Source organism: Vicugna pacos, chromosome 18 (assembly GCF_048564905.1).
Source record: "Vicugna pacos chromosome 18, VicPac4, whole genome shotgun sequence".
In the NCBI taxonomy this organism is placed as follows: Eukaryota; Metazoa; Chordata; class Mammalia; order Artiodactyla; family Camelidae; genus Vicugna; species Vicugna pacos.
Window position 1 is genome coordinate 43,892,685 of NC_133004.1, and position 23,872 is coordinate 43,916,556.

Consider the following 23,872-nt stretch of genomic DNA (forward strand, 5'->3'; position numbering starts at 1 on the left):
AGATTAGAGACTCACCCGCTGCCCGCCGCCGAGGCCTCTCCAAAATATTAATCAGTAACCATCTGACACCGCGTTTCAGGGAGGAACCCGCAGACCGGGGCTAGGAAAACGGCCTTCTCGCCTGCCCGTCCCACCCAACCGCGCTGCTGGGGGAGAGGGAATGAATCGCTGCTTTGTTTTAAGGCGGGGGGGGGGTGGGGAGGAGGGAAAAAGCAGCCCTTGTCTGTTTTGGCGTCTCCACCGCGCGTTCTAGAAGGCGCGCCCCAGGGGAGGTGGGGGACCTGGGGCCCGGGCACGGGGTGCAGCCCGCCAGGCCCCAAGCCCTTCCCGGCTCGCTCGGCTTGTCACCTCCTCCTGCGAGCAGGAAGCTGACAGGCGGCCCATTAAACCGCGCCTTGCAAAGCCCTGGATTGCGGCGACAACCATCTTCCTCTATTTTGATCACTCAGCCCAGACGCTGGGGGGTGGGGGAAGGAAAAAGGGAGGAGGAGGAAGGGGGGGTCCGAACTGGTGGAGGGGGAGGGCTGCCTAGAAACGGCCGGGAAAAATTCTCACCACCAGTTTTGATCATTCAGCCCCGCGGAGGGGAGCCTGGAAACTGTTGGAGCCCCTTGGTCCGTAATTGGTTTTATAGGAATGGCTGAGGGCCAAGGTGTTTACATGCACTTGATTGGCGGCGCGCTCGGCCAATGGGTGGCGGCCGAGGGCCGGCCTGGGGGGAGGCGGGCACCCGGGAACAATGCGTGTTTCTTCGCCGGAGAGTGCTCCCCTCCCCCAGCCGCCCCTTCCCCCCCACGCTGGTTTTTTTTTTTTTTTTTTTTTAGATCCAGCGAGAGGAACTTGAAAGGGGGGTTGTGTAATGTACCTTTTCCAATCCCGCGCTGTATATGGAGATTTGGGATTCTTTAAACCGGCGCTACCTGGATTTTATTAAAAAGCGGGGAGCTCGGCAGGAGGAAAGCTGGCTTTTCCGGGGGCTGCGGGAGCCCGGCCGCGGGAGGGCGGAGGAGTTGGCGCGCCGAGCTCTCGGCCCGGGGAGCGGTTTTCTACCAAAAAAAGGAAAGGCGGGCAAAAAGTGTGAGGCGGTTGCGGGTGGCGAAGGGGAGCAGCGGCCACGGGATGGCGGGCAGCAAGGGCGCCTAGCTGCGCCGGGAGCCGGGGCCGTCACCGGAGTCGCCGTCGCCGTCGCCCGGAGCCGGGAGCCCCGCCGCGCCAGGTACGCCGCCGGGCCGGCCGACCGCCCGGCCCTGGCTGGGCGCGATGGTCTCCAAACTTCTCCAGATGGCCCTCCACGCCGCCTCCCCCTTGGGGTGCGCCGGGGATCCCTGCAGCTCTCCGGCTCCCGAGAACGGAATTGGGGGACCGGGGCCGGTGAGGTGGGGCGCCCTGGGAGGGGTGGGGGCGAGTCCCTGCGCCCCGGGCGCCCACCTGAGCCCCTAGTCCTGCTCCAGCCCGCCTAGCACGGCCGAGGGGCGTCGGTTCCCTTCTCGGTTCCCGGCAGGCGGCGGGGGAGCCAGGGACGCCGAGACGTTTTCGATTATAGGCTGTTTTTAATTAAAAGCCGGAATTCAGCCATTTTAACTGCATTTAAGAGGGGGAGAAAAGTAGGGAGAACGCAGCAGAGCCCGCAGATGGCCGAGCCAGCCTCTCCACCAGAGCAAGGGTGTTCTGGGGGGGCTTCATCCCGAGTTCCCCAAAGTGGGGCGCCGGGACATGCCCCGAAGCTCTGGCTTTTAAAAGACAGCTACACAAAGAACATTTTTTAAAAAATCACGGAAAGCTCATCGCCTCCTTAAGACATGTATCTTCGGATGTGGCGATCTTAGATTTTTTCCAAAGTAAACGCGGATCTGGTAACCAGAGCCTGATGGGAGAGATCAGGGGAGGGAGGGAGGGGGTGTTTGTAACCAAAACCGGGTTAAAATAAGCACCCTTAGCAAAGTTGGGCAGGGAGGCTGGAGGAGGCAGAGGGGTTTGCGGCTGAGAGGGTCTGCAGCTCGGGGGACTGGGCGCCGATCGCGGGGCGCAGGGCGGGCACCCGGGAGCCAGTGGCTTTGGCGTGATCGGCGGCTCTAGAAGCGCCCGAACCTCTTGGTATCAGGAATCCGAGCTGCTGCGGACAGACGGAGAGCGAGGGCAGAGTTGGCTTCCAGACCCCCTCCCGCCCCCACGGGAATCGGCGAACGACAAATCTTTTAAACAAACAGCTTTAAACTGGAACTACAGGGGGATTTGTACAACGCTGGGGGAGGCGCCCCTCGGTCGGCCGGCGCAGCAAACGTTTTCTTTGTAGGTTATTTTTGGGGTCGGGGGAAGCTAGGGTAGGAGCGAGACCATAGAGTCCCTCCCTTCCTCTCTGACGCCCCCCAAATACCCCGCGCCAGGACAAGTTCTCGGGCTGTAGGCTTCTCAGGCCAGGGCGATGGAAAATGAAACCAAAGCTTGTTTTGAAGGATTCTTTCCAGTCCTCGGGCGAGAATGCCACGTCTTGGGTCCTCGGACTTAGACTTTGCGACTCGCAGTGGCCGGAGGCGGGCGGTGGGAGGGGGCGACGAATCTCTTCAAAAATAATAAACGCACATAGCACCCTCTCTCTCGAAAAAACTAATTCTGCGTCTCAGGGCGAGCTCAGGGGAACCAAACTCAGAAAAGGGAGCCAAGGGCCCCCAAAGGTTAAATATTAAACTTTACGGATCAGATAGTGACACAGTGTTTAGGGAGAGTTTTCGAACTGCTCAGGGAAAGGTTTCATCGTTTGAAACCCAGGAGCATGTGACGCCCAGTCGTCCAGCACTCTTCGGAGGTTTGTATTGATGCGCTCCGGGCAAAGCCGAGGGGCCTTTCCCACTTTTCGGGAGCACCCATGAGCCGCCGAGGCAGAGTCCGGGCTCGGGCGCATCGCGCCACCGGCCACTTTTTGAGCCTGGTCCCCGTGACCCAGAAGCCGCCAGAGGAAGGAGCATGGAATTTTACTTTTTATGGAAAAGGGGCTACTCCCCATTTCATTTCTGGCCACCAGATCGGCAGCCCCCGACCCCGAACAGCAAGATGATTTTCTGAACTTATTTCCCCCCCCCTCTTTTTCTTTCCCCCTGTTCTGTTTCTTCCCCGGCCGGTCTCCTCTCCCCGCCAAGACGCCTTGTGCGCCGCTTCGCGCAGCTCCGCCTGGACGCCCGGAGGGGTTCCATCGCTGGCCGTCTGTGCTCCTCGGGCCGCGGGCCCGCCACCGAGCGCAAGCCCCGCAGGCCGCCGCCGCCGCCGCCGCCGCCATGCCCGCCGCGGAGCCCCCGCCGCCCGAGGATTCTGGGACTACGCCGAGGCCGAACTTTTAGGTCCCACTGAACGAGGCCTGCGGGCCGGGTGGGGGTCTGGCCGCGGCACTCCCGCGGAGGATGGATGGCCGAGACTTCGGGCCCCCGCGGTCCGTGCACGGCCCCCCGCCGCCGCTGCTGTCTGGCCTGGCCATGGACAGCCACCGCGTGGGCGCGGCCACGGCCGGACGCCTGCCTGCCTCAGGCTTGCCCGGCCCGCTGCCACCCGGGAAGTACATGGCCGGCCTTAACCTCCACCCGCACCCGGGTAAGTGCCCTGCGCTGTGCCCGCCCACTCTTGTCCCCTCCGGATCCTGGGCGGGAGGCTTGGGAGAGCTACTAAGACTGTTCCCCTACGCCGGAGTTCGCAGTGGGGGTCTGCGCCTCCCTGTCCTTCGGCCGGTCCATGGGGTGCGGGCCGACTCAGCTCCCGGGGCGAAAAGACCCCTGGGCACGGGGCAGAGGCCAGTCTGGAACGCCTGGTGGAGAGGGGTGCGTGGCTTAGCTGCTTTCCCCGGCTTTCGAGGCTCTCCCAAGGCGCTCGAGTCTGCCGAAATCGGAGCCACCAGGGTCGGTTCCAAACCCTGGGCCCCTGCGGCTCGAGCCTGGGTTGGAGTTTTCAAAGTCTGGGCGAGAAAAGAACAAACCAGCTCCATACCCTTTGAGACATCTGCTCCCAGAGCTGGAATACTGTTCTTGGCAAATGTCCTTTTGGGCGCTGTGGGCCTGGGTTCCGTCTTTAGCTTCTCCTCTTTCGTGCAGGGTTTCCATCCAGTCTGGGCGCCTGCGGGTGCGGGAGGACGGAAACCCCAGCCCTGGGAACGCGGCTCCGGCGGGTGGGCGACGGCCCTCGGGAGACCCCTCATCCCCCGGGGAAGAGAACCGTGGTGGCAGGACCCATACCCCGGGAGGAGGGTAGCAACCCTGGCCATGGGGCCCTCTTGTTTTCCGGCGGGAAGGCGGGCGCGCGGCGCAGTGGGGATGCAGACACAGCTGCCGCCATCCCGAAGCTAGGAGAAGGAAGCAGCGCGGGAGCGGATTCGCGGAGGGAACACCCTGGGTCTGACACAGAGCTGCGGGAGGAGGTGGCCGAGAAGGCCCGCTGGCTTCTACCATTCCCCGAGAGGGGCTGCCCAGGCTCGGTGGGGTCCTCACTGGGGAGGGAGGAGCTTGCCCCCGGCGGGCCTCGGCTGCTCCAGTCCGGCTAGGTGGGAAGGGAGACGCGGGGGCCTGCCGACCTGCCTTCCGCCGCCGCTGGAGACCCGGTCTCTCCTCCCAGGCTGCCTCCAGCTTCTGTGCCTGGCGTACCACGCTTCGACTTTTTAAAAATCCACCTCTCCCACATAAAGTGTAGTCTAGGATTTGTGTGATTTCTCCGAGAGTCCCCGATACTCCCTTGGCCTTGGGGTCTCGGAGGGGACACCTCTGGCCGCAGCAGCCGCCTTAGCCCTGCCCCATCGACCCTGCTCGCTCGGCAGCGCTGGCTGTTTTTACCTCTCTGATTTTTTCTCTTACAACTTTTCAGGAACCGGAGTCCCGGGGCTCGGCGGGACAAAGGACCTTTGTGAGGCGCCAGGCGGGGGAGGGGCGCGAGCGGGGGCCCGGAGCGCGAAGACCCCGCCTGCTGGGGTGCGAGGACCGGGTCGTGGCCTTGGGGCGCGCGCGCGCGTCCCCCGGGGGGCTTCGGGCCTCATTCTGCCCTGGTGGCCCCGATGAGGGCTAGGATTTTCTTCCAAGTGGTGCGCTGCCAAGGAGGGAGGGTGCCGGAGACCCTAGAGGAAGAGTTGGGGGCGGCCCTGGGGTACAAAGGGACACTTAAGCTGTCCCCTTTTGCGCGCCGCCGCCGGAGGGTGCAGTAGTTTTTTGCCTTTGCACTCATGGGTCACTAGGCTCCGCCTGGGGAGGTGGCAGGGTTCTAAGGCTTAGGAGTCAGACCCTGGGTCTTCTCTCCTGGCGGAGCCGTTACTCGGCCTCTGAGAGTCTGGGAGAGGGCAACGCGGACTCCCAATCTTCAATCTGGCTCGGGCCTGGCAGCGGCCAAGTGTTCTAATCAAAAGCGGGGAAAACAGCCACTACTCAAGGGGGCCTCTCCGTGCGCGCACCGTGCCAGGGCCGCGCTGAGTGCAACCGCAGCAGCCAGACCTAACTTGCCCATTAGGGAGATGCAGAGGCTGAGATCGGGGGGCGAACGGACTTGAGGAGGGGCAGGCATGACGAGGAAGTCCAGCGGGAGGTGGCCGCAGAGGCCTGTCGGGACACCTTCTGCTTTAGGAACTGCCTGAGTTCTGCGTGCTTGGCAGCTGAGGTCATGGAGGAAATAGCAGACCCGCGCGGGAAGCGCTCGTTGCCCGGGAAGGGCGCGGAGGCAGCCCCTTGGGCCGTGCTCACGCAGGAGGGAATAGTGGCGGGCTGACGCTGCCTCTTGTTCCCCGCACCCTGAATGGCCTCGGTGAGACCTGGGGAGCCCAGGCCTACACCCAGAGCCCAGCCTTGTGCTAATCCCATTAGCCAGAAGGTGGGGAACTGCTCCCCATTCACTGCTTGGGGTGGGGCCGGATTACAAATTCCTCAACCCAGCCCCCCCCTTTCTTGCGGGGGTGCAGGTGCTAAATTTTCTCTTTATAATATGCTTCACCTTGGCTGTCGGCTCCCTAAGTCTCGCCAGCTTTATCAGCCTCATCTTTATTTGTTTATTTTTGTACTGGGAAACCTGGAGAGGCTGAGCTATTTGCCCGAGGTCACACAGCGCTAGAGTGAGAGGCTGAATTACCTCTGGACAACAGCGTGGGCGGGAGCTCCAGGTGGATCCAGCTCACCTAGGCAGAGGGAGCTGCCTGGGGAGAGCTCATAAGTTTGCAGGGACCCTGCCTGAGGGGTGGTGGCTGGGACCCCTACTCAGGCAGGTTTGGACAGGGGGGTTGCTGGGAGTGAGAGCCTTCTGGAGGAGATGCCTTATACGTCTGATTTCACTAGGCCAAGAGGGGTGGCTCCTTCCTCTGCAGAAGAGGAGGTGAAATCCAGAATAAATAGGGTTTGGGACAAAGGGTCTGGGTTATCTTTCCCATCACCTTGGGCATTGATAGGCATGTATGTGAGCCCTAAATGCTCACAGCAGTCTGTGAAACAGACAAGTAAGTGACAAGCACCTAGGAGACTTACCCCTCTGTTCTGGGGTTGGGAGGCCTGGAGTCAGTTCTTCTCACCGTTGCAATTAAAGATCTATTAGCAGGATTTTGTACTTGGATGTTTATTTTCCCTGCCCCTACACCGTGGAGAATATGTGCATGGGGGGTGGGAATCCAGGATCAGAATGGGGGGCCCTGCACTTTGGACTGGCCAGTGGACAATAGTGGGCCAAGGGCTTTCTCCAGGGCCTGATCAGCTCTATCTCTGGAATCCAGCCCGTCAGCCTACCGGATTGATTTAAAAAGATTAATCAGTAGGACTGGCTGGTGGAGAGATGCGATCCCCAAGATAAGGGAGATTTGCTGGGTGCATCCTCCTCTTGGCAGAGGCACAAGGGAGGCCTGGGGGAGGAACTAGACTCTGGAAGGGCCTCGGCAGCCCCATGGCTCTCTGAACCCCCTGATTCTTTAGCTCTCAACCCCAGCACTCTCTTCTTTCCTCGCTTCTTCATTTGCTCAGCAGAGGATTTCCAAGTGCCTCTGGGTGCCCTGGGAATCAGCAGTGACCAAACACAAAACTCTTTGCCCTCTTTGGCTCTCCCATCCACGTGACATAAGTCAGGCAGTAAACAGAAACCAGCAAAGGAGGTCATTTTAGAGAGATACAGGCTATGAAGGAAAGAAAATGCCGAGGGTCCTTTTGGGCAGAAGTGGTGAGGGGCTGTGAGCCCTGAGAATGGCCAGAGCTGGGGGGAGGGGAGTGGGACCCTGCAGGTCCCTGAAGGCCAGTAACTAGGTCTTGGAATTTCCAACTGTGAGGAATGAGAAAGCAGTGGAGGGTTTTAAATGGAGGGAGTGACTCAAACTGAGGGACATTTTTACAGAACTAGTCTGGACTCTTAAAAAAATTTCAATGGCATGCAAAGACAAAGGAAGGCTGAAAACTGTCCCTGATTAAAGGAAACTAAAAGAAAAATGTGACAACAAAAGGCCAGGCTGTATATGGCCGTCGATTGGATCTTGGATCAGGGAAGAAATTGCACTAAAAGACATCACTGGGGCAATTGACGAAATTGGAATATGGACTGTAGATTAGCCGATAGCATCAAATCAATATCACGTTTCATGAAGTTGATAACCACAGTGAGGTTACGTAAGAGAGCGTCCTTGCTCTTCGGAAGTAAGAGCACTGAAATGTTGAGGGGCCGGGGATGTGCCCTCTGCAACTTAATCTCAGAAATGGCTCAGGAAGAGAAAAAAACAAGATCTATAATTTATAGACATGGGAGACAACGATAAATCAGATGACTTCAAATAACACGTGCAGTGAGAAAGCACTTCACAATTGCCAGACCTAGGGAGGGTCATGTGGCAGCTGGATTCTTTGTTAGTTGTACTGTTTCAGACTTTTCTCTGAGTTTGAAATTATTTCCAAATAGGCATTTAACAGAATTAGTCTGGATTGCCGGCTGGAGACTGTCTGGTGGACGGGAGAGAGGCAGGGAACTAGTCTGCGGTGAGGAGGCTGTCAGGCAGGTGATAGTGACCAGGGAGCGGGGCTGGAGGTGGCCAGGGTTTGGTGCCTTGTGGAGGTGGTGCTGCTAAGATAGTGGAGGGGCAGATAAGGAGGACAACACGTGGATTTTGGGTTGGTGCTACTTTTGGAGGGACGGGGAGGAACAGATATGAGGAGACGGTAGTGATTGGGCATTCTTGATTCGGATGTGGCCAGCTTGGGGTGTTCTTGACTCCCACCGTGGACTGGTCTGATTTCATTTCACTGCCACTGGGTCACTAGGAGCTCTGTCTTTCACCTAGACTCTACCCCCATTCTGGACCTCCCCTGTCCTTTACTTCCCAGCTTTTGAAGGGACCATCAGGAGCTGCTGTCAGGTGGGCCTCCCCAGTGGCTGCGGGGAGTCCCAGCCAGTGGTCAGCCTTGGCCCTCAGGGCTACGGTCCTTGCCACACTAGCTGCCCATAGAGACCTGGCCTCTGACTTTGGAGGAGGTCAAGGCCATTTGGTGGGAATCACAGACGCTCCTCCCCACCTTTGCAGGCTGTGAATGCATTTACCCTCTGTATCCCAGGTTCCTTCATGAGCTAATGAAAGTGATAAATCTACTTCACATACTCTCACTAACAATTTTGCCCACACCGGGCCGTCATGCACAAGCTGAGAGGTTCTATCACGCGATCTCCAGATAGCTGCTGGAGGCAGGAGGGCCTAGGGGCTGAGGTCAGATGGCCCGAGTTTAGATCTTGCTCCTCCACTTACTGGGGGTGTGATGACTCTAAGCCTCGATTTTCTTATCTCTGAAATGGTTCCCTTAGTGGTACTGAATTCATTCGGTTATTGTGGAGTTTGAGCAAGTACCAGCTAGGTGCCTAGCGCGGGAATAGCTTTCTGCAGAAGTTACAGTAAAAGTGATGGCTGTAATTGCAATTGTCATTAACCGATGACTCATGAATCCCTTGCTCTAATCTGGTCCTGTCTGAGGGCCTCTGGAATTGCGTATTTAACCCCTTTATCTGGTCCACAGGCTCCTTAGACTTCAGGGTCCTAAGCAGGACTCCTCTTTTTAATTTTTCTCATTTTGTGTGTGTGTGTGTGTGTGTGTGTGTGTGTGTAAATGTTTCACTCTTGAGTTCAATACATTGCGGTTTTACAAAACACCCATGTCACTACTAGCATGTTACTGCCTGCTCAAGATCAGAACGTTTCCTGTATCCAGGGGGTACCTACTGCTCTCTCCTGGTCACGATCCACCCCACGCCCCAACATCATTCTTATTTCTCTTAGATTAGGTTTGCCTATTTTCTTTTCTTTTCTTAAAAATATTTCTATTAAAGTATAGTCAGTTTACAATGTTGTGTCAATTTCTGGTGTACAACACAATACTTTAGTCACATAGGAACATACATATATTCATTTTTACCATAACTTACTACAAGATATTGAATATAGTCTCCTGTGCTGTACAGTATAAACTCGTTTATCTAGGTTTGCCTATTTTTGAACTTTCTATAAATGGAATCGTGCAGTGGGTCCTTTTTTGGTTTCTGGCTATTTCCACTCAACACTGTGTCAGGTTGGTCGGTATCTAAGGTGTGAGGCAGTATTGGTTTCTTGGGTGGTATTCCACTGCACTGAACACAGTGCATGCAGTCTACGCGCTCTTCTGTTGAGGGACCTTTTGGTTGTTTCCGGTGTTTGCTGTGGATAGTGCTGGTGTTGAATGTGGCCTTGTGGTGCACATAGGTACGCATTTCTTTGGATGTACCCTCACAGCTATGAAAGCTGAAATCTACGCACACTCTGTGACCCGTCACTTCCAGTCCTAGACACTGTGTGTAGATTTCAGCTTTCGTAGCTGTGAGTGTGTGCGTTCCCATCCCAGTGGCAGCTTCCCTGTCCTCCCAACACGTGGTGGTGTCAGTGCTTTAAAGCCTGTTCATTCTGGTGAGTAAGTAGTGGTATCTAATTGTGTGTGCATTTTAAAGTTTTTTTCTTCATTTGTTTTAAGCTTTACTGAGGAAAACTCCCACCGTAAAATTCACCCAGTAAAAGTGTACACGTCTGCTTTATGCTTCATACAAACTTGAAGGTAAAAGTTACATATCATTTTAAAAGTCAGATAGTGTTGGAAGGGTTATGAAGAGAGCCAGCGTCCCTTACCTCCTGTCTCCCCATTCCTGATGCCCAGTTTTAATTCTCTTGGTTTTTCCTTTTTTTTTTTTTTGGCAGGAGGAGGTAATAAGTTTTACTTATTTTTAGAGGAGGTACAGGGATTGAACCCAGGACCTTGTGCATGCTAAGCATGCCACTCTACTGCTTGAGCTATGCCCTCCCCCCAGTTTTTCCTTTTGGGTTTTTCATCTATATTTCTCTGTAATATCCTGCTTCTACTGCTAGTTATTTTTCAAATTTTGAGGTTCTTTTCTGACTTCGATAGAAGAGGATTTTGCATAGACTGCCCAAGTTTGCATCTTGACTCTCCCCTTTATTAGCACGAGACTGTAGGCAAGGTCTTTATCTCTCATACCTTGGTTTTCTTATCTGAAAAATGGGGGATAATAATAGTGTCTATGAGATTGTTGGAAGGATTAAATTGTTGATACATGTAAAGCATTTAGAACAGTATCTGGACTATAATAAGCACTTAGTAAAATGTTTACTGTTGTTGTTACCTCACCCCTGCCCCGATTTCTGTTTCCTCTGTCCTCCCAGTATATGTGAAATACAGTTTTGTGTAAACCAGCTTTATTATTATGGCTTGGACATAGTAAATATTGGTCAAATTTGAGCCAGGTATAATACAGTTTATTTCTTTATTTCCTAAAGTTATTCACTGCCCCCCCCCCCCCCAGTTTGTGGGGGATTCTTAGAATCAGAATCACTATCTTCTAATCTCGGTATACTTTTCAATTGCTTAGAGCTGTTGGGTGAGCTGCCTCCTTTTGTTGGAGATTTCCTTCCTGCAATTTTCCATCTTTCTGCTCTAGTCTGGTTTGTCTGGTGCTTCGGCCATCATCCTTCACATTCCCTTCCTAAACTCTGCTGTTTTGCATCCCCCGGTTCCTGATTCTCATGCTTTCCTTTTTCCTGCTTTACTTCCTTGTTTTGGTGGAGCATATCTTGCAGTAGCTTTCTGTGAAAGAGTGCACAGAAGGCAGACTTTTTTTGAGGCCTAGTATCCCTGAAAATGATTATTTTACCTTCACATTTGGGAAATAATTAGAAGGAAATGCAACATCACCTTCTAAATTCTAATGCAGCTATTGAAGGTGTGATGTTATTTTGATACTTGATCTTTTTAAGTGAACCACCCCCCCTTTACAAATGCTTAAAATCTTTTAGAGCCGCTTAATAGTTAAGAGCATGGGCCCTGAGATTCATATACTGTGTTCCTCCACTTGCGAGCCGCACGTTACCTAATCCTCTATGCTTCAGTTTTCTCTTTTGTAAAACGAGTAATGTTTACATTTTACAGTTTGTATGGGGACTCTTTGAATTACTTTCAATATTATTGGTATTTTATAATTTCCTTCCCATCATTTTCACTGTTCTCTCTCGTGTTCCTATTAGATACTTGATCTCTTGAACCAATCATCTACTTTTCTTTGACTTCCTTTTCTATTTTCCATCTCTTTGTTTCTTCTGCTTTCTAGGAGACATTCTCAACTGTGTCTTCTAAACCTGCAATGTGATTTTTAAATTAGGTGGTCATATTTTTAATATCTAGGGAGCTCTTTCTTATAATCTGGGTGTTCCTCGCTTTTTTTTTTTTAATAGCATCCTGTTCTTGTTTCATGAATACATTAGTTCTCATCACTTGGAGAATATTAATTACGTATTTTTTTCCTGGAGTTTTCTTCCCTCATGCATAGTCTCTGTTCCTCTGAGTCTTTCATGTTGGAGACTTCCTTGGGTATCCGGTGATTGGTTCTCTGGTGTCTCTTCCTATTTAAGAAAGAGGCACTAATAAGGTGATGGCACTGGGGATCCAAGGGTGGGACTTGTTGACTGAGGTGGAACTTTCTGAATCTGTCTGGAAGTCTTCCTTTCTGCCTTCCTCAGTCTCCCAGACAGAAGTCCTGTTTCCTACCTACAGGGAGTTTAAACCTGATAGCTTTTCTTCTAAGAGGGTACCTTTTAAGGATGAAGATTTGTAGTCAGATAACATTTTCATTTTGGTCCCCACACTAACCCCGAGAATCTAGCCCCAGACCCTCAAGGGCTCCATGGTTCCCCAGTAAACTTTTCCCTTTTTAAACTGTGTTCCTGTGTTTTTCGTGAGGTCCTGGCATTTGGGAAAGGATGTGTTACGAGAGATCTCTCCGCCACCACTCTGGGACCCAGCTGCAGCCCTTTCCCTGGCCTGTGTGCCCCGGACACCTGGTTGCTCTCTGCCTCCGCCCTCCCCTCTCAAGTGCTGCCTGGCTTTTGCCCCAGAGTTCCTAGAAGGCCCTCCCTCCGTTCCTGCCTCTACTTCCTCTAGGCCTAGTCTTCTGTTGAGGGGAAGAGAAATCAGTGGGGAAATCCTCTGTAATTGCTTTAGAATTGAGAAGTCTGGAGCCCCAGGGCGAGGCTGGGGTGGATGCATTTGCATATCATTGGCAGGGACGAGGCCTTGACCGCTCTCAGCTGCTTTGGGATGCCCTTTTATTTAGATTTGAGCACCTACTTTGTAGGATGGGCGTCTGGTCTGAGCGAGGTAAAGTCTCAGCCTGCAGGGGGCCCAGATTCTGGGGTGGGGGAAGGACCAGAGTTAAACCCAGGTTGCTTCTCACGCTGTGACCTCTGCCGGGGAGGAGCTGGGAACTCTGGGATGGCTGAAGGGTGCCTGTTGGGATCTGAGCCGTCAGGGCTGGCTCCAGCAGATGGGAGGGAGGTTGGAGGTAGCGCTTAGGCTGGATGAAGGAGCGAGAGGAATAAAGCCCCTCCTGCCTCCCCCCGGGGCCAGTCCCCAGGCCTGGCTGGACCCATCCCCTCCTGGGGGGGCGGGGCAGGAGCCAGTTAATCTGGCCTGTGGTTCCTGAGCCTTTGCTTGGTTTGGAGGAATCTCTGCAGCGCAAGAGTCTCAGCCACGTGTTCCGCAGGGATGGGAGCTTGGGGACGCTGGCAGTGGCCACAGGTGCTGTGGCCAAGTCACATCACCAAGACTGTGCAGGGTAAGCCGCCCACCCACCACCCCACCCTCTAATTGTGTCCCTCAGCCTTTCTTGTCTGTCTTCCTTCCAGAGAGGAGAGTGCCAAGAAGCAGTCCTGCCCTTCTGTTTTACTTTAGAGGAAAGTAAGGCTCAGAGAAGTTGTGTCACCTTCCCAAGGTCACATAGCCAGGAAGTGAGGGCTTTAGGGGCCAGAGCAGAGCTACCTGGTGAGAAAGCCTGGGGCTGGGGAGAGTTGGTATTAATACAAATCTTGCTTTTCCTTCCCTTTTTCCTTCCTATCTCATTTAAAAAAATTTACTTACTTGTTTTGGTTTTGGCCAATTTTGTCAGTGTGACAGTTCTATGAAAATTACCCCAAATATAATATTTTCCATGCTTGTGTTCAGATTGGACTCCCTCTGCCCCCAATTTGTGAAAGAATTTTTTGTAAATTGGGGTTTTAGGTGCACACAGAGATAAGCCCAGATCACAGATGTACAGCTCCATTATTTTTTTCCCAAATGGAACCAACCAGGTTGAGAAAGAAAGAACCAGGTGTCCTGTTCTGTCACCCTGCCCCAGGGTGACCCCGGTCCTGGCTTAACCCACTAGCCCTCCGAACGGTCTCTTCACAGGCAGGCGTCTAGTGTGTTCCCTTGCGGCTGAGGTCGTGAGATGCCTCCTGCCCCGATTGCTGTGGTTGTAGTTCCTTTTTGCTGAAGGGCTTCCCTCGGACGAGAATGTCCCAGTGTGTTTATCCGGCTCCTGTTGGACATTTGGGTTATTTTCTAATTTTGATTTACAGTCTAAGACGCTGAGTACCTTGTCATGGGTTTCCCGGCCACTTGGATGTCCTTATCTGCCTCCTTCTTGTTGAATCCCGTCCGTTTTTACACCGAGGTATCTGTCTTTTTCTTACTGATTCGCAGTACATTTAATACACCTCAGTGTATCAGTTTGATCTTTATGGTTAGTGCCTTTGATATGGTCTTTAAGAAAGCTTTGCCTGCCTTTGGTCATGAAGGAATTTTCCAGTGTTTTCTTCTAGAAGCTTTTGCCTTGTCCGTGTGGATCTGCAATGCGCCTGAAATTGATTTTTCTGTATAGTGTGAAGTAGGGGGGTTAAGATTCAGGGCTTTCCCCATATGGGTGTCCATGCTGACCAGCTGTGTTTACTGAAAAGACCATCCTTTCTCTACATTCATTTTCAAAGTTACCTTGGCTATTTTTGACTTTTTGTGTTTCTGTAATTTTTTCCTTTAACTGGAAAAATCCATAAGAACATAAATTTACCACTATAACCATTTTTACATGTACTGTTCGGTGACATTAAGCACATTGACTGGGTTGTGTAACCGTCACCACCATCCACCTCCAGAATATCCCCATCTTCCCAGATTTAAACTCTGTCCCCATTAAACACTCACCACCCCCCCACCCAGCCTCTGGTCCCCCTCCTTCTACTTTCTGTCTCTAGGAATTTGACTCCTCCTGGGACCTCATAGAAGTGCAATCGTAACAATAGTTGACCTTCTGCACCTGGCTTATTGCGCTTAACATCATCTCTTCAAGGTTCATCCCTGTAGGATCAGGTGTTCCTTTTTTTTTTCTAAGGCTGAACAATATTTTGTTGTACTAAGATAGACCACATTTTGTTTATCCAGTAGACCCTTGGGTTGCTTCTACCTTTTGGCTCTCATGAATAAGAATAATGCTGCTGTGAACGTGGGTGTGCAAACATCCCTGCTTTCAATTTCTATGTAACTTTTATCAGCAGTTTCTCAGTTTCCACACCCACCCCTGCCCCTGCTGGGGTTTGGGTTGGGATTGCATTAAATCTCCAGCTCCACTAGGCTGCAGTGAGCATCCTAGGAAGTACATCTTTGACCACACAAGTTTGGTGACCTCCTTGGGAGGAACCCTCCGAAGTGGGTCTGGGCCTGGATAACCTGCTGATTTGTTTTCCAAAACCTGAGGGTGAGCTGGCTCTGTCCCCATCTTTGTGCGGCTTCTCAGGCCCCACCTCCCCCTCCCCACAATCAAACCAAAAACATGCTAGTTCGATACATGAACGTGATGGCACCCTGTTCTGATACTTGTTTGCGATATAACTTTTTACTGAATTCAGCCATTATTTATGGTTCTTTATTTGTGAATTGCTTGGATTTCTTATTGAATGAGAAGGCTCTTTTTTATATAAAAGGAGAGTATTAACCCATTATCTGGCTTAGATATTATAGAAATCTCTGAATCTTGGGATGTATGGGAATCTGAAGGTCATTTTTCCATCGGTCCTCAAGCTCTTTTCAGCCGCTGTCGTAGAAATGGCTAAGTCACATGTCTGCTCTGGGCTAGAACGAGCTCTTTTTTTGGGCAGTAATCCTGGTCCGATCATGTTGATGAGATGCCCTGATAGCCTTTGGTGACACCTTAAGGGATGCAGGTCCTTTGTGAGGCCAAAACACTTTAAAATAGGAAGGGCAGATACATTTGTTCTGTATTGGTTTGGGGAGGGGGTCTTTGGGAATGAAAAGATGAAAATAGGGTCTTGAGTCTGGGTGGTGTGGCTGAATGGCAAAGGGTAGACTGTGGAGTCAGAGCCTCAGTTTTCTCGTCTGTAAAAGGGACAGGAATCCCCCCTCCCAGAGCTGATGAGGGATAGACAGGATGAACTGAATCATTGAAGCCCTATGGCGGCTGTGCAGTAGGGCCCAGGAAAGGCTTCTCTTTGTCCCTCCCTCAGCACTAGCTGATCGTGACCTTGTCCACCCTCCCTCCCATCTGTTAGTATTAATCGAGAGCCTACTACATATAGTGCATGGGGCCCTGGGGATGGAGTAACCTACATGGTAACGCTGGGGTCTGCCCACTGGGGCCAAATCTGGCCCTCCCCCTGTTTTTTGTAAATAAGGTTTCATTGGAACAAAGCCCAGTAGTTTTAAGTATTGTCTGAGGCTGCTTTTCCTCCTCAGCAGACAGAATAGGCCTGCAACACCTGAAGTATTTATTATCTGGCCCTTTCAAGAAAAAGCTCCTGTTCCAGAGGGTGGAGAGGGACAATAAACAAGAAACTACAATAAAGAAGGAACTAATGTGTATATGGTATGATAAGTGGTGATAAGCACTGTGGAAAAAAATAATTCAGGAAAGGGTGTGGGGGGTGGGCTGGGTTGCAGTTTAAGATAGCCCTGGTTAGGGAAGGCTGCATTCATCTGGTGTCACTAGGAGCTGTAAGAGAAGGGAGTGAGATATATACAGCTGGAAGTATGCAGTTAACTTGCGGTATCTGGAGGGAGGAATGGATTCCAGGCTGAGGTGCAAAGGCCCTGGGGTGCAGCCTGCGGGGCTATGCTGTTCCGTATTCCAGCCCAGCCTAGGATAAAGTCCTCTGAGTCCTTCATTGTTTATTAGACCTTTGTACCCATTGTGACCTCATCCAAGTCCCCCAGACGTCAGGTCCCCATTATACAGTCAGCTTCCAGGAGGATCCCCCATGACGCCATCCAGTACAGAGGCAAGATTCCATTGGCTGGCCAAGGTGGCCTCACTGTTGTCCTCTCTGTAGGGCCTGCCAGGTGCATCTGGGTGGGGCTGGGATGTTGGTGGGTTCCAGGTAGGGGAGGGCCTGTTAGCTCAGTGCTGGAGGGGAGCACAGATGGGGTAGGGGGGTGCCAAGACCAGGTGGAGTAGGATGTCCATGCCCGCCTCCTTGCTGCTCATATTCCTTCAGGGACCCCGGACCCCTCCCCCAGGCAGTGACAGCATCCCGTTGCCCCATAGCCAGGCCTTGGTGCCTCCTTTCTTGCCCCACCTGGAGTGCCCTTCCCCTCTCATTGGGGTCCAGAGAAGGGGAAGACCATTTTCCGAGCACCAGGCCCTGTGTGTGGGGCTTCCCTCAGTCAGAGTCCCAGTGACCGTGGCCCTACTGGAGATAAGGGCCCCACGTGGTGGGATTCCTGAGCTAAGGCCTTGGGGCGCTTGTGGCATCGCTGAGTGACTTGGCTGCACAGGCCTGGTGACCCCTCTGAGCCTCAGTTTCTTAGTCTGTAAAATGGAGGAGACAAGACCCCTATACTCTGGGCAGTGGGGGAGATGCAGCTCCAGATTCAGAGGCAGAGAGAGGAGCTTATGTGTTGCTGCCTTTTTTTTTAAATTGAGGTGAAATTCCCATACTGCACAGTTCACTGTTGGAAAAGCATGCACTTCAGTGGCATTTAGTGCCTTCACAACAGGCAACCAGCAGTTCTCCAGTTTGAAAATGAAAATTTGATTTGAAGGAAGGACGGATGGAATTTGGGTAGAGGTATGGTCCCTCTCAGACCCTGACCTTGAGGAGTTGCTGGGCTTCTCCAAGCCCCAGGTTGTGTCACTATAAATAATGTGGGGCTTCACGAAAGCATTTCACAGACGTGAACTCATCTGATCTGTGCATACACCGGACTGGGGGTGGAGAGGGGGCATATAGCCCTGTTCTGCTGCACAGCCTGCGGGAGTGAAGCACCTTGCCCAGGGTCACAGTGCCCGGGCCTTGGGGCCAGGATTTGTCTTTCACTGTCCCTTGGGGGTCCCTCTCTCACAGCCCTGTCCATGGTCAGGGCCTGGCCTGTCAGAGGCCCCATCCCTGCCCCTGCTGCAGTTTCCAGCAGGGAGGAACCTTCAGCCCAGACTGTGGCTAAATTAAGTCTAAATTAATTAAAATTTAATAAAATTGAAGATGTGGTTCCTCAGTCTCATCAGCCAGTCATTTCAAGTGCTCAGTAGCCACAAGTGGCCTGAGGCTCCTGGGGTGTCCAGCAAAGGTCTAGAACAGGGGTGGACGCTGTCGGTTGTGGGCTGGTGGGTGTCACTGATGTACCCGGTCCTAGTCTGTCCAGGAGGTGGGCAGGCCAGTGGGGACACACTCCCACGGGGGGCCTGGTGGCCTGCAGAGGGGTGTGGGCTACGTGGCTGGACTTGGGGTCAGCCCCAGCTCTGCCCCCGGCCCAGGGCTGTGTGGCCTGGGACTGTCCTCTGTAAAGGCTGGCGGGAAGATTCCACGAGTATCTACGTGACAGTGTGTGGAGGCGCAGCAGTGAAGCCCGGTTCCAGCAGGGTGGTGGTGTCCTTTCCGAGTGTGAACCATGATACTTTATTCTGGTTACATTATGTTTTAGGTTTTGACAGGCGTGGACTGAGATACTTGTGTGGGTGGGAGGGTGGTATGGAGGCCTCTAGTAACTAGGTTGTGGCCTGGGACCACGGGGGTGCCGGGCCTCGAGCTCAGCCCGTGGTGAGAGGGAGACCCCTCCCACCGCAGTCTGTGCTGGAGGATTTCCAGCAAAGTCTGGGGAGAGGCCAGTGGGCTCCAGCTGACTGTCCCTGCCCCCCGGCTCCCCTAAAGCCTGCTCCCTTCTTGGTGAACCCAGGAGGCCACTGCTGGGGCCTCAGGATGTGAGGGGTGGGAGATGCGTACCTAGGCACGCGAAAGGGTGCCAGGTACGTTGGCGGGTGGTATGTGTCTGGAGGGGTCAGCTACCCATCTTCCACTCCAGGGGGACAAGGTGGGACGGCCCTGGGTGGCACGTGCGTCCTCGGGTGTCAGGGGCTTTGCGGGCCTTCTCTCCTAATCCTAACACACATCCGTCTGCTTTGGCCCTGAGAGGACCAGACACAATGCAGTCACTTAGGCCAAGAGTTGACACCTGCTGTGTGCCAGGTCCCAGGCACCTCAGATGTGGCAGAAAGCGAGGCTGACGGTCCGGTCCTGCCCCTGGGGAGGGAATCTGCTGGAGGGGAACTCAGATCAACGTTTCCAAGTTATCCTAGGTGGAGGCCAGGGAAGGGCCCAAGGTGGGAATGAGTGAGGAGGGGTCTACGACGAGGCCTGGGAGCTGGCATGGATGGAAGGGTAGGCAGGCAGCAGGGGTTCCAGCAACCGAGGTTTATCTCATTTGCTTCTGAGATCTGTCACTCTGCTGCTTCCCGAGCCTAGTTTGGGGAGGGGGTGGGCGCAGTGAAGTTGTGTAGATTAATGCCACTGTAGTGTTGTTGTTCTGGCCCTGGTGGTGAGGTGGAGGCGGTGCGCCCATTTTACAGAGGCACACGCCGCTGGGGCTCTCACGGGGCACAGGCTGGCCGCCCGCAGTCTGGCCGGGGCACCAGTTCCCCTGCTGGGCCCGGGGGAGGGAGGTCGGGCACCGTTGAGCCCTGTGGCAGGTGGGAGCCGTTGGTGGCATCCGGGCCCCAACGCCCTGCCTGGCCTGGGGTGCCGCTAGGCGGGTTTCACAAGCCCAGGCAGGGGCAGGCCTGGGCCACTGGGCTTCCGCAAGGCCCGGGGCAGGAAGAGCTGGCGGCTGATGTAAGCCCTTGCGCAAACCTCTGGCTGCCGGCTTCCGGAGCCGTCCACCCGCCTGCCTGCCAAGGAGGAAGCCTGGGGCCTGGGGGGCCCGGAGGCCCCGCTGCCTGGACTTGGCCCGTATGGACGGACTGCCTGGCCGCCATGGCCCTGGGTCCCCAGGGCTTGGTGCTGGAGTCTGGTGAGGGGGCGGGGTGGGGCTGGAGTGTGTGTGAGGATCTCTCTGGACCTAGGTCGGGGTGGTGACGGCACATGTGGCCAGAAGGTGTCCTCCCATCTCTCTGCTTTGAGGAACAAAAAGGAGGCCCTGCCCCTTGCAGTCCTGGTTTCCCTGCGAGCACCCTGAAGGGAGTGGGTGGATGTGGGGGGCTCTTGTGCCCTCCAGGAGGTGGTGAGTGAGAACTTGTGGTTTGCAGGCCCTGCGTGGGGGGCTGCCGGGGACCCAGAGATTGGGTGGGGGTCTGCAGGACCCCTGCGGGCCGCACATCGTCTGTGAGCCCCCCGCAGTTGCTTCCCAGTCTGGGCTAGACAGACAGTGCCCGCTTCCCAGGGGCTTGGAGAGGTTGTCTGACGGGGCATGAGGGGGCTCCTACCTCGGGCAGTCGGAGCTGGTGCTTGGTGGCTCTCCGTGAATGGGCTCTGCTGCTGTTGTGATTATTATTATTGTTAAATGTGTGCTTCCTCTGTCACAATTCTCAAGGGAGGCCTTATTAGCCCCGTTTTGCTCATACGCAGACGGTGGCCAGGTAAGGGAAGCCCCCTGCCCAGGTCTTGTAGCCCGCCCCCTGGCCTATGAACTGGGAGCCTGCCAGGGTCTGCCCCTGGAGGGTGGGGTGTGTGAGTCTTAGGGGCAGCCCCCCCGGGTGGCGGGAGTGAGGAGAAGGCATTGCTGCGGGTGGGGCCTGGCCAAGTGGGCGTGGCTGGGGTGGGTGTGGTTTGCACCCAGGCCCCTGCCATGCTGATTATTCTTCCTGGCAGCAGGCGGGCCCCACAGCCTCATTTGAGGGACCCTATTGGGAGGTTCTGCTCTCTGGAAGGATGGCCCACAGGGCCAGAGCTCCCTGGCATGGTGCTCAGCTCCCAGGCCCACTGCTCTCGTTCATTCACGGGTTCATTTGCTAGTTCTCTATAGTTCCGGGGCACTCTACTGGCTGTGCATTCGATCACTGCCTGTGGGATCAGACACTGCTCATCTCCAAGCCTCAGCTTCCTCATCCGTTAAATGGGCACACGGTTCCTCCCTCACGGGGCTGGCTGAGGGGTTGGTCTGGGCCTGTCCAGGGCTACTGTGGGGTCCCTGAGGGTCCTTCTTTGACTCTCGGGTGTCCTCCCTGGTCCAGAAGCTCAGAACATGAGTCCCTGTCCACTTCCTCACTCTGTGGCCTCAGACTTGAGGCCTGCCCCCCTCTGAGCCTCAGCTTTCATCTGCAGATGGGGAGAAACATTCCCCTGTTGGGTCTGGGGATGGTAACGCCCTCCTGCTAAGAGTGCTGGGTGCCCTGGAGGCACCTAGGGTCTCACTTGACAGTTTTCTCAAACTGCCTGTCCTGAGTCCAAGGGGCTGGGTGAGGCCGAGGAGGTTTCGGTGGTCTCCCTGCCCGTGTCAGCTTCCAGATGTGGAGAGAGATGGGGGTCTCTGGGCAGTGGACTGGGCAGCGGTGGCCTGCTGGCTGCCTGACAGTCCCCCCCTTCTCTCTGCAGGCGAGGCCTTCTTGGGCAGCTTTGTGGCCAGCGGGATGGGGCCGTCGGCCTCTTCCCATGGGAGCCCGGTGCCCCTGCCCTCTGACCTCTCCTTCCGCTCCCCCACCCCCAGCAACCTGCCCATGGTGCAGCTGTGGGCGGCCCATGCCCATGAAGGTAAGGAGTGAGCCAGGCGGGCGGGCCAAGGGCCGCTGGGCCACTGTCCCCAGCACTTCTAAAGTCTGCCCACTCCTCCCCACCTCCACAGTCGCCTCTCCACGCTGTGGCCAGTGGGGCTCAGCCCTGGTCATCCGGCCTCCTTGCTGTTCTTCCAATGCTCAGCTGGTCCTCTTGTTGCTGTCACAGGGCCTTTGCACGAGCTGTTCCCTTTGCTTGCAGCCCCTCACTCCAGCTCACTGGCTATCTCCTGTTCATCCTTCAGGGCTTGGCTCAAACACTCACCTACCCCGACCCCCGTTCCATCTCTCAGTTGTGGCGACAGATTTATCTGTTTTTTCGTGAAATACGTTTTCCCACCAGAGTGCGCTCTGAGGGCGGGGCCTCATTTGTTCTGCTCACTGCTGTCTCCCCGGCGCACAGTCGGCTTGTCAGTAGTTGTGGGAGCAGTGGGATCGGGTGCTGTTGGGCTTCCTTATTGTCGTTCTGCAGTGATGCCCTTAAATGTGGGGGCTCGGCTGGCCTGGCTTCCTGCTGGCTTAGCAAATCCTGGGCCTCCCTGAAGCCTCAGTTTTCCCTCTGTCAGTGAAGGGATGGGCCTGGGGGAGCCTCAGCTCCTCCCCGAGCTGCAGCTCTGGTGGATTTTAGATGCTGGGTGCCAGCTCCCTCCTGCTTCCTCCTGTGGGTCCTGGAAGATCGGGGCCTTGGGAGCGCCTGCTGTAGGCTCAGACTTTCCTGGGCCTTTTGCTGCCCACCGTATCCCCACTTCCTCTGTACCAGCGTCACCAAGTGCTTCTGTCATTGTCCTGACATGTGTGTGCCCCACATGGAAGGGGGGCCATCTTGCCTCTAGGTCTGGGATGGTGGGCAGTCCTTCTGGGCTGGGGTCCCATCTGAGCCTCCCGCTTCTGCCCACTAGCGCGGGGGCTGGAGGGGCCTGGAGAGCAGAAGTTGTCTCCGGGGACTGTGCCATCAGCGTTCTTCTCTGCCCTCCCTGACTCTCTTTTCTCCTTTGCCAACAAACACTATTAATAACTGTAACAATAGCAAACATGCAGTACGCTTCCTGTGCAAGAAGCACTGCTTCCTAGAACTCACTTTATCCTTAGAACAAGCCGTGAAGGGGGGACTATTATGCCCATTTTACAGATGAGAAAGCAGTGTGACCAGTGCCTACAAAGGAGTGTTATTTCAGTAATAAGATAACGTATCAGCTGATCAGTATTGTTTTGTGGTTGTTAATGTCATTATCCGGTGGTGATGTGGGAGAAGGTGTGGGCCCAGGGTGGCCAGGGTTAGGTCCTGCATCTCTGGCCTCAGAGGGAGCAATTGGGTGGGAACATGCGGGACCCAAGTCCCTTGGGGATCTCCAATAGGCCTGAGGTCCTATAGGACCCACAGCCCAGGCAGAGAGGCAGTTCCCTCCCCCAGCACCTGCTTGGCCCTCTGGGCCCTGCCGAGCAGCTCTTGGACCTCCATTCCTCGTGTACCATCTTGGGCCTCTTTTTTCTTTCTGTGGTGACTACCCTTCCTGTCTTCTGTGCCCCGTAAGGCCCAGGTTCTGGGCATCACTGGTGGGGTCGGGGTGGGGAGTTGTGGGAAGTTAGGAGGAACCACGGCAGGACTAATTCCTCCTGGCAGCGCATGCCTGGGAGACCCAGCAGCTGGAGATGCTGGGTGGGCTGAGGTTCAGAGAAGGCAAGCGACCTGTTTGGGGTCACACAGCAAAGTTAAACCAGTATACCACTCAACTGGGTCCACGTTGGGCTGAGGTTGAGTCCTGGTGACCTCAATTCAAAGCCAGGCTCCTCTGCTGTGTGACCTTGGGCAAGTGATCCTCTCTGAGCTTCAGTTTTCTCATCTGTAAAATGGGGATATTAAGAGTATCTGACTCACACGGTTTTTCCTTTGAAATGTAAATGAGAATAACAAAGGCAAAGCAGTTAAAAGGGCTTGGTCTGTGATTAGACCGCCATCTTCATCATCATCATCATCATCATCATCATTGCCCTTTGTTGGATCCAGTATAATTCTCTTCCTGGGGGATTTGAGAGCCCAAGCCTCTGGGGGCTGCCTGGGAATAGAGGGAGGCCTGAGTGCCAGGCTTCGGAGGGGCAGTCCTTGTTCTGAGGAGCTGGCGGTAAACTGCAGGGCTCCCACCATGGGGTGGGGGAGCTGACAGCCAAGAGACATTACTTCCAAGAAGAGAGGGTCGAAGGAAGGTCCCTGTGGGAGGCAGGAGATGTTTCAGCCCAGCGTCTTTTCTCTCTTCCAGGATTTTCTCACCTGCCCAGCGGGCTATACCCATCCTACCTCCACCTAAACCACCTGGAGCCCCCAAGCAGCGGGAGCCCCCTCCTCAGCCAGCTGGGCCAGCCCAGCATTTTCGATACCCAGAAAGGTCAGAGGGCAGGAGTAGGGAGGCTGGTGGGGGGAGCTCTGGGATGAGGTTGGGGGGACCACTACCCAGTACTCCAGGCAGCACCCCAGCTGTGTTGTCCAAGGCTCCTGCCTTAGATGCTTTTCTGAGACCCAGCCCCTGAGCACCCACAGGCTCTCTGGGCCCGCCCATAGCCTGGTGCCTTTTCACTG

At 54.6% G+C, this 23,872-nt stretch overlaps 1 protein-coding gene and 1 long non-coding RNA gene across 20 annotated transcripts in view; one reads left to right on the forward strand and one right to left on the reverse strand.

Moving 5' to 3' along the window:
* The window catches only part of LOC107034188 (uncharacterized), a 28,281-nt gene extending 27,639 nt beyond the window's left edge, over positions 1–642 (reverse strand). For 7 of the 10 annotated variants that reach the window (XR_012061334.1, XR_012061340.1, XR_012061332.1 and 4 more), the window contains exon 1: positions 16–548. This is a non-coding gene — a long non-coding RNA (uncharacterized lncRNA). The other 3 variants (XR_012061336.1, XR_012061335.1, XR_012061337.1) reach the window with 3 other exon arrangements.
* A 193-nt stretch (positions 643–835) lies between these two features.
* The window catches only part of TNRC18 (trinucleotide repeat containing 18), an 85,674-nt gene continuing 62,637 nt past the window's right edge, over positions 836–23,872 (forward strand). For 4 of the 10 annotated variants that reach the window (XM_072943367.1, XM_072943372.1, XM_072943373.1 and 1 more), the window contains exons 1-4: positions 836–1,216; positions 3,135–3,579; positions 21,125–21,280; positions 23,556–23,681. In XM_072943367.1, coding sequence (XP_072799468.1) covers positions 3,393–3,579; positions 21,125–21,280; positions 23,556–23,681 — 469 coding nt within the window. In that variant the 5' untranslated portion in view covers positions 836–1,216; positions 3,135–3,392. Of the gene's footprint in view, positions 1,217–1,603; positions 1,839–2,075; positions 2,290–2,582; positions 2,804–3,134; positions 3,580–19,552; positions 19,605–21,124; positions 21,281–23,555; positions 23,682–23,872 lie in introns of those variants that run through there. The other 6 variants (XM_072943369.1, XM_072943368.1, XM_072943370.1 and 3 more) reach the window with 6 other exon arrangements.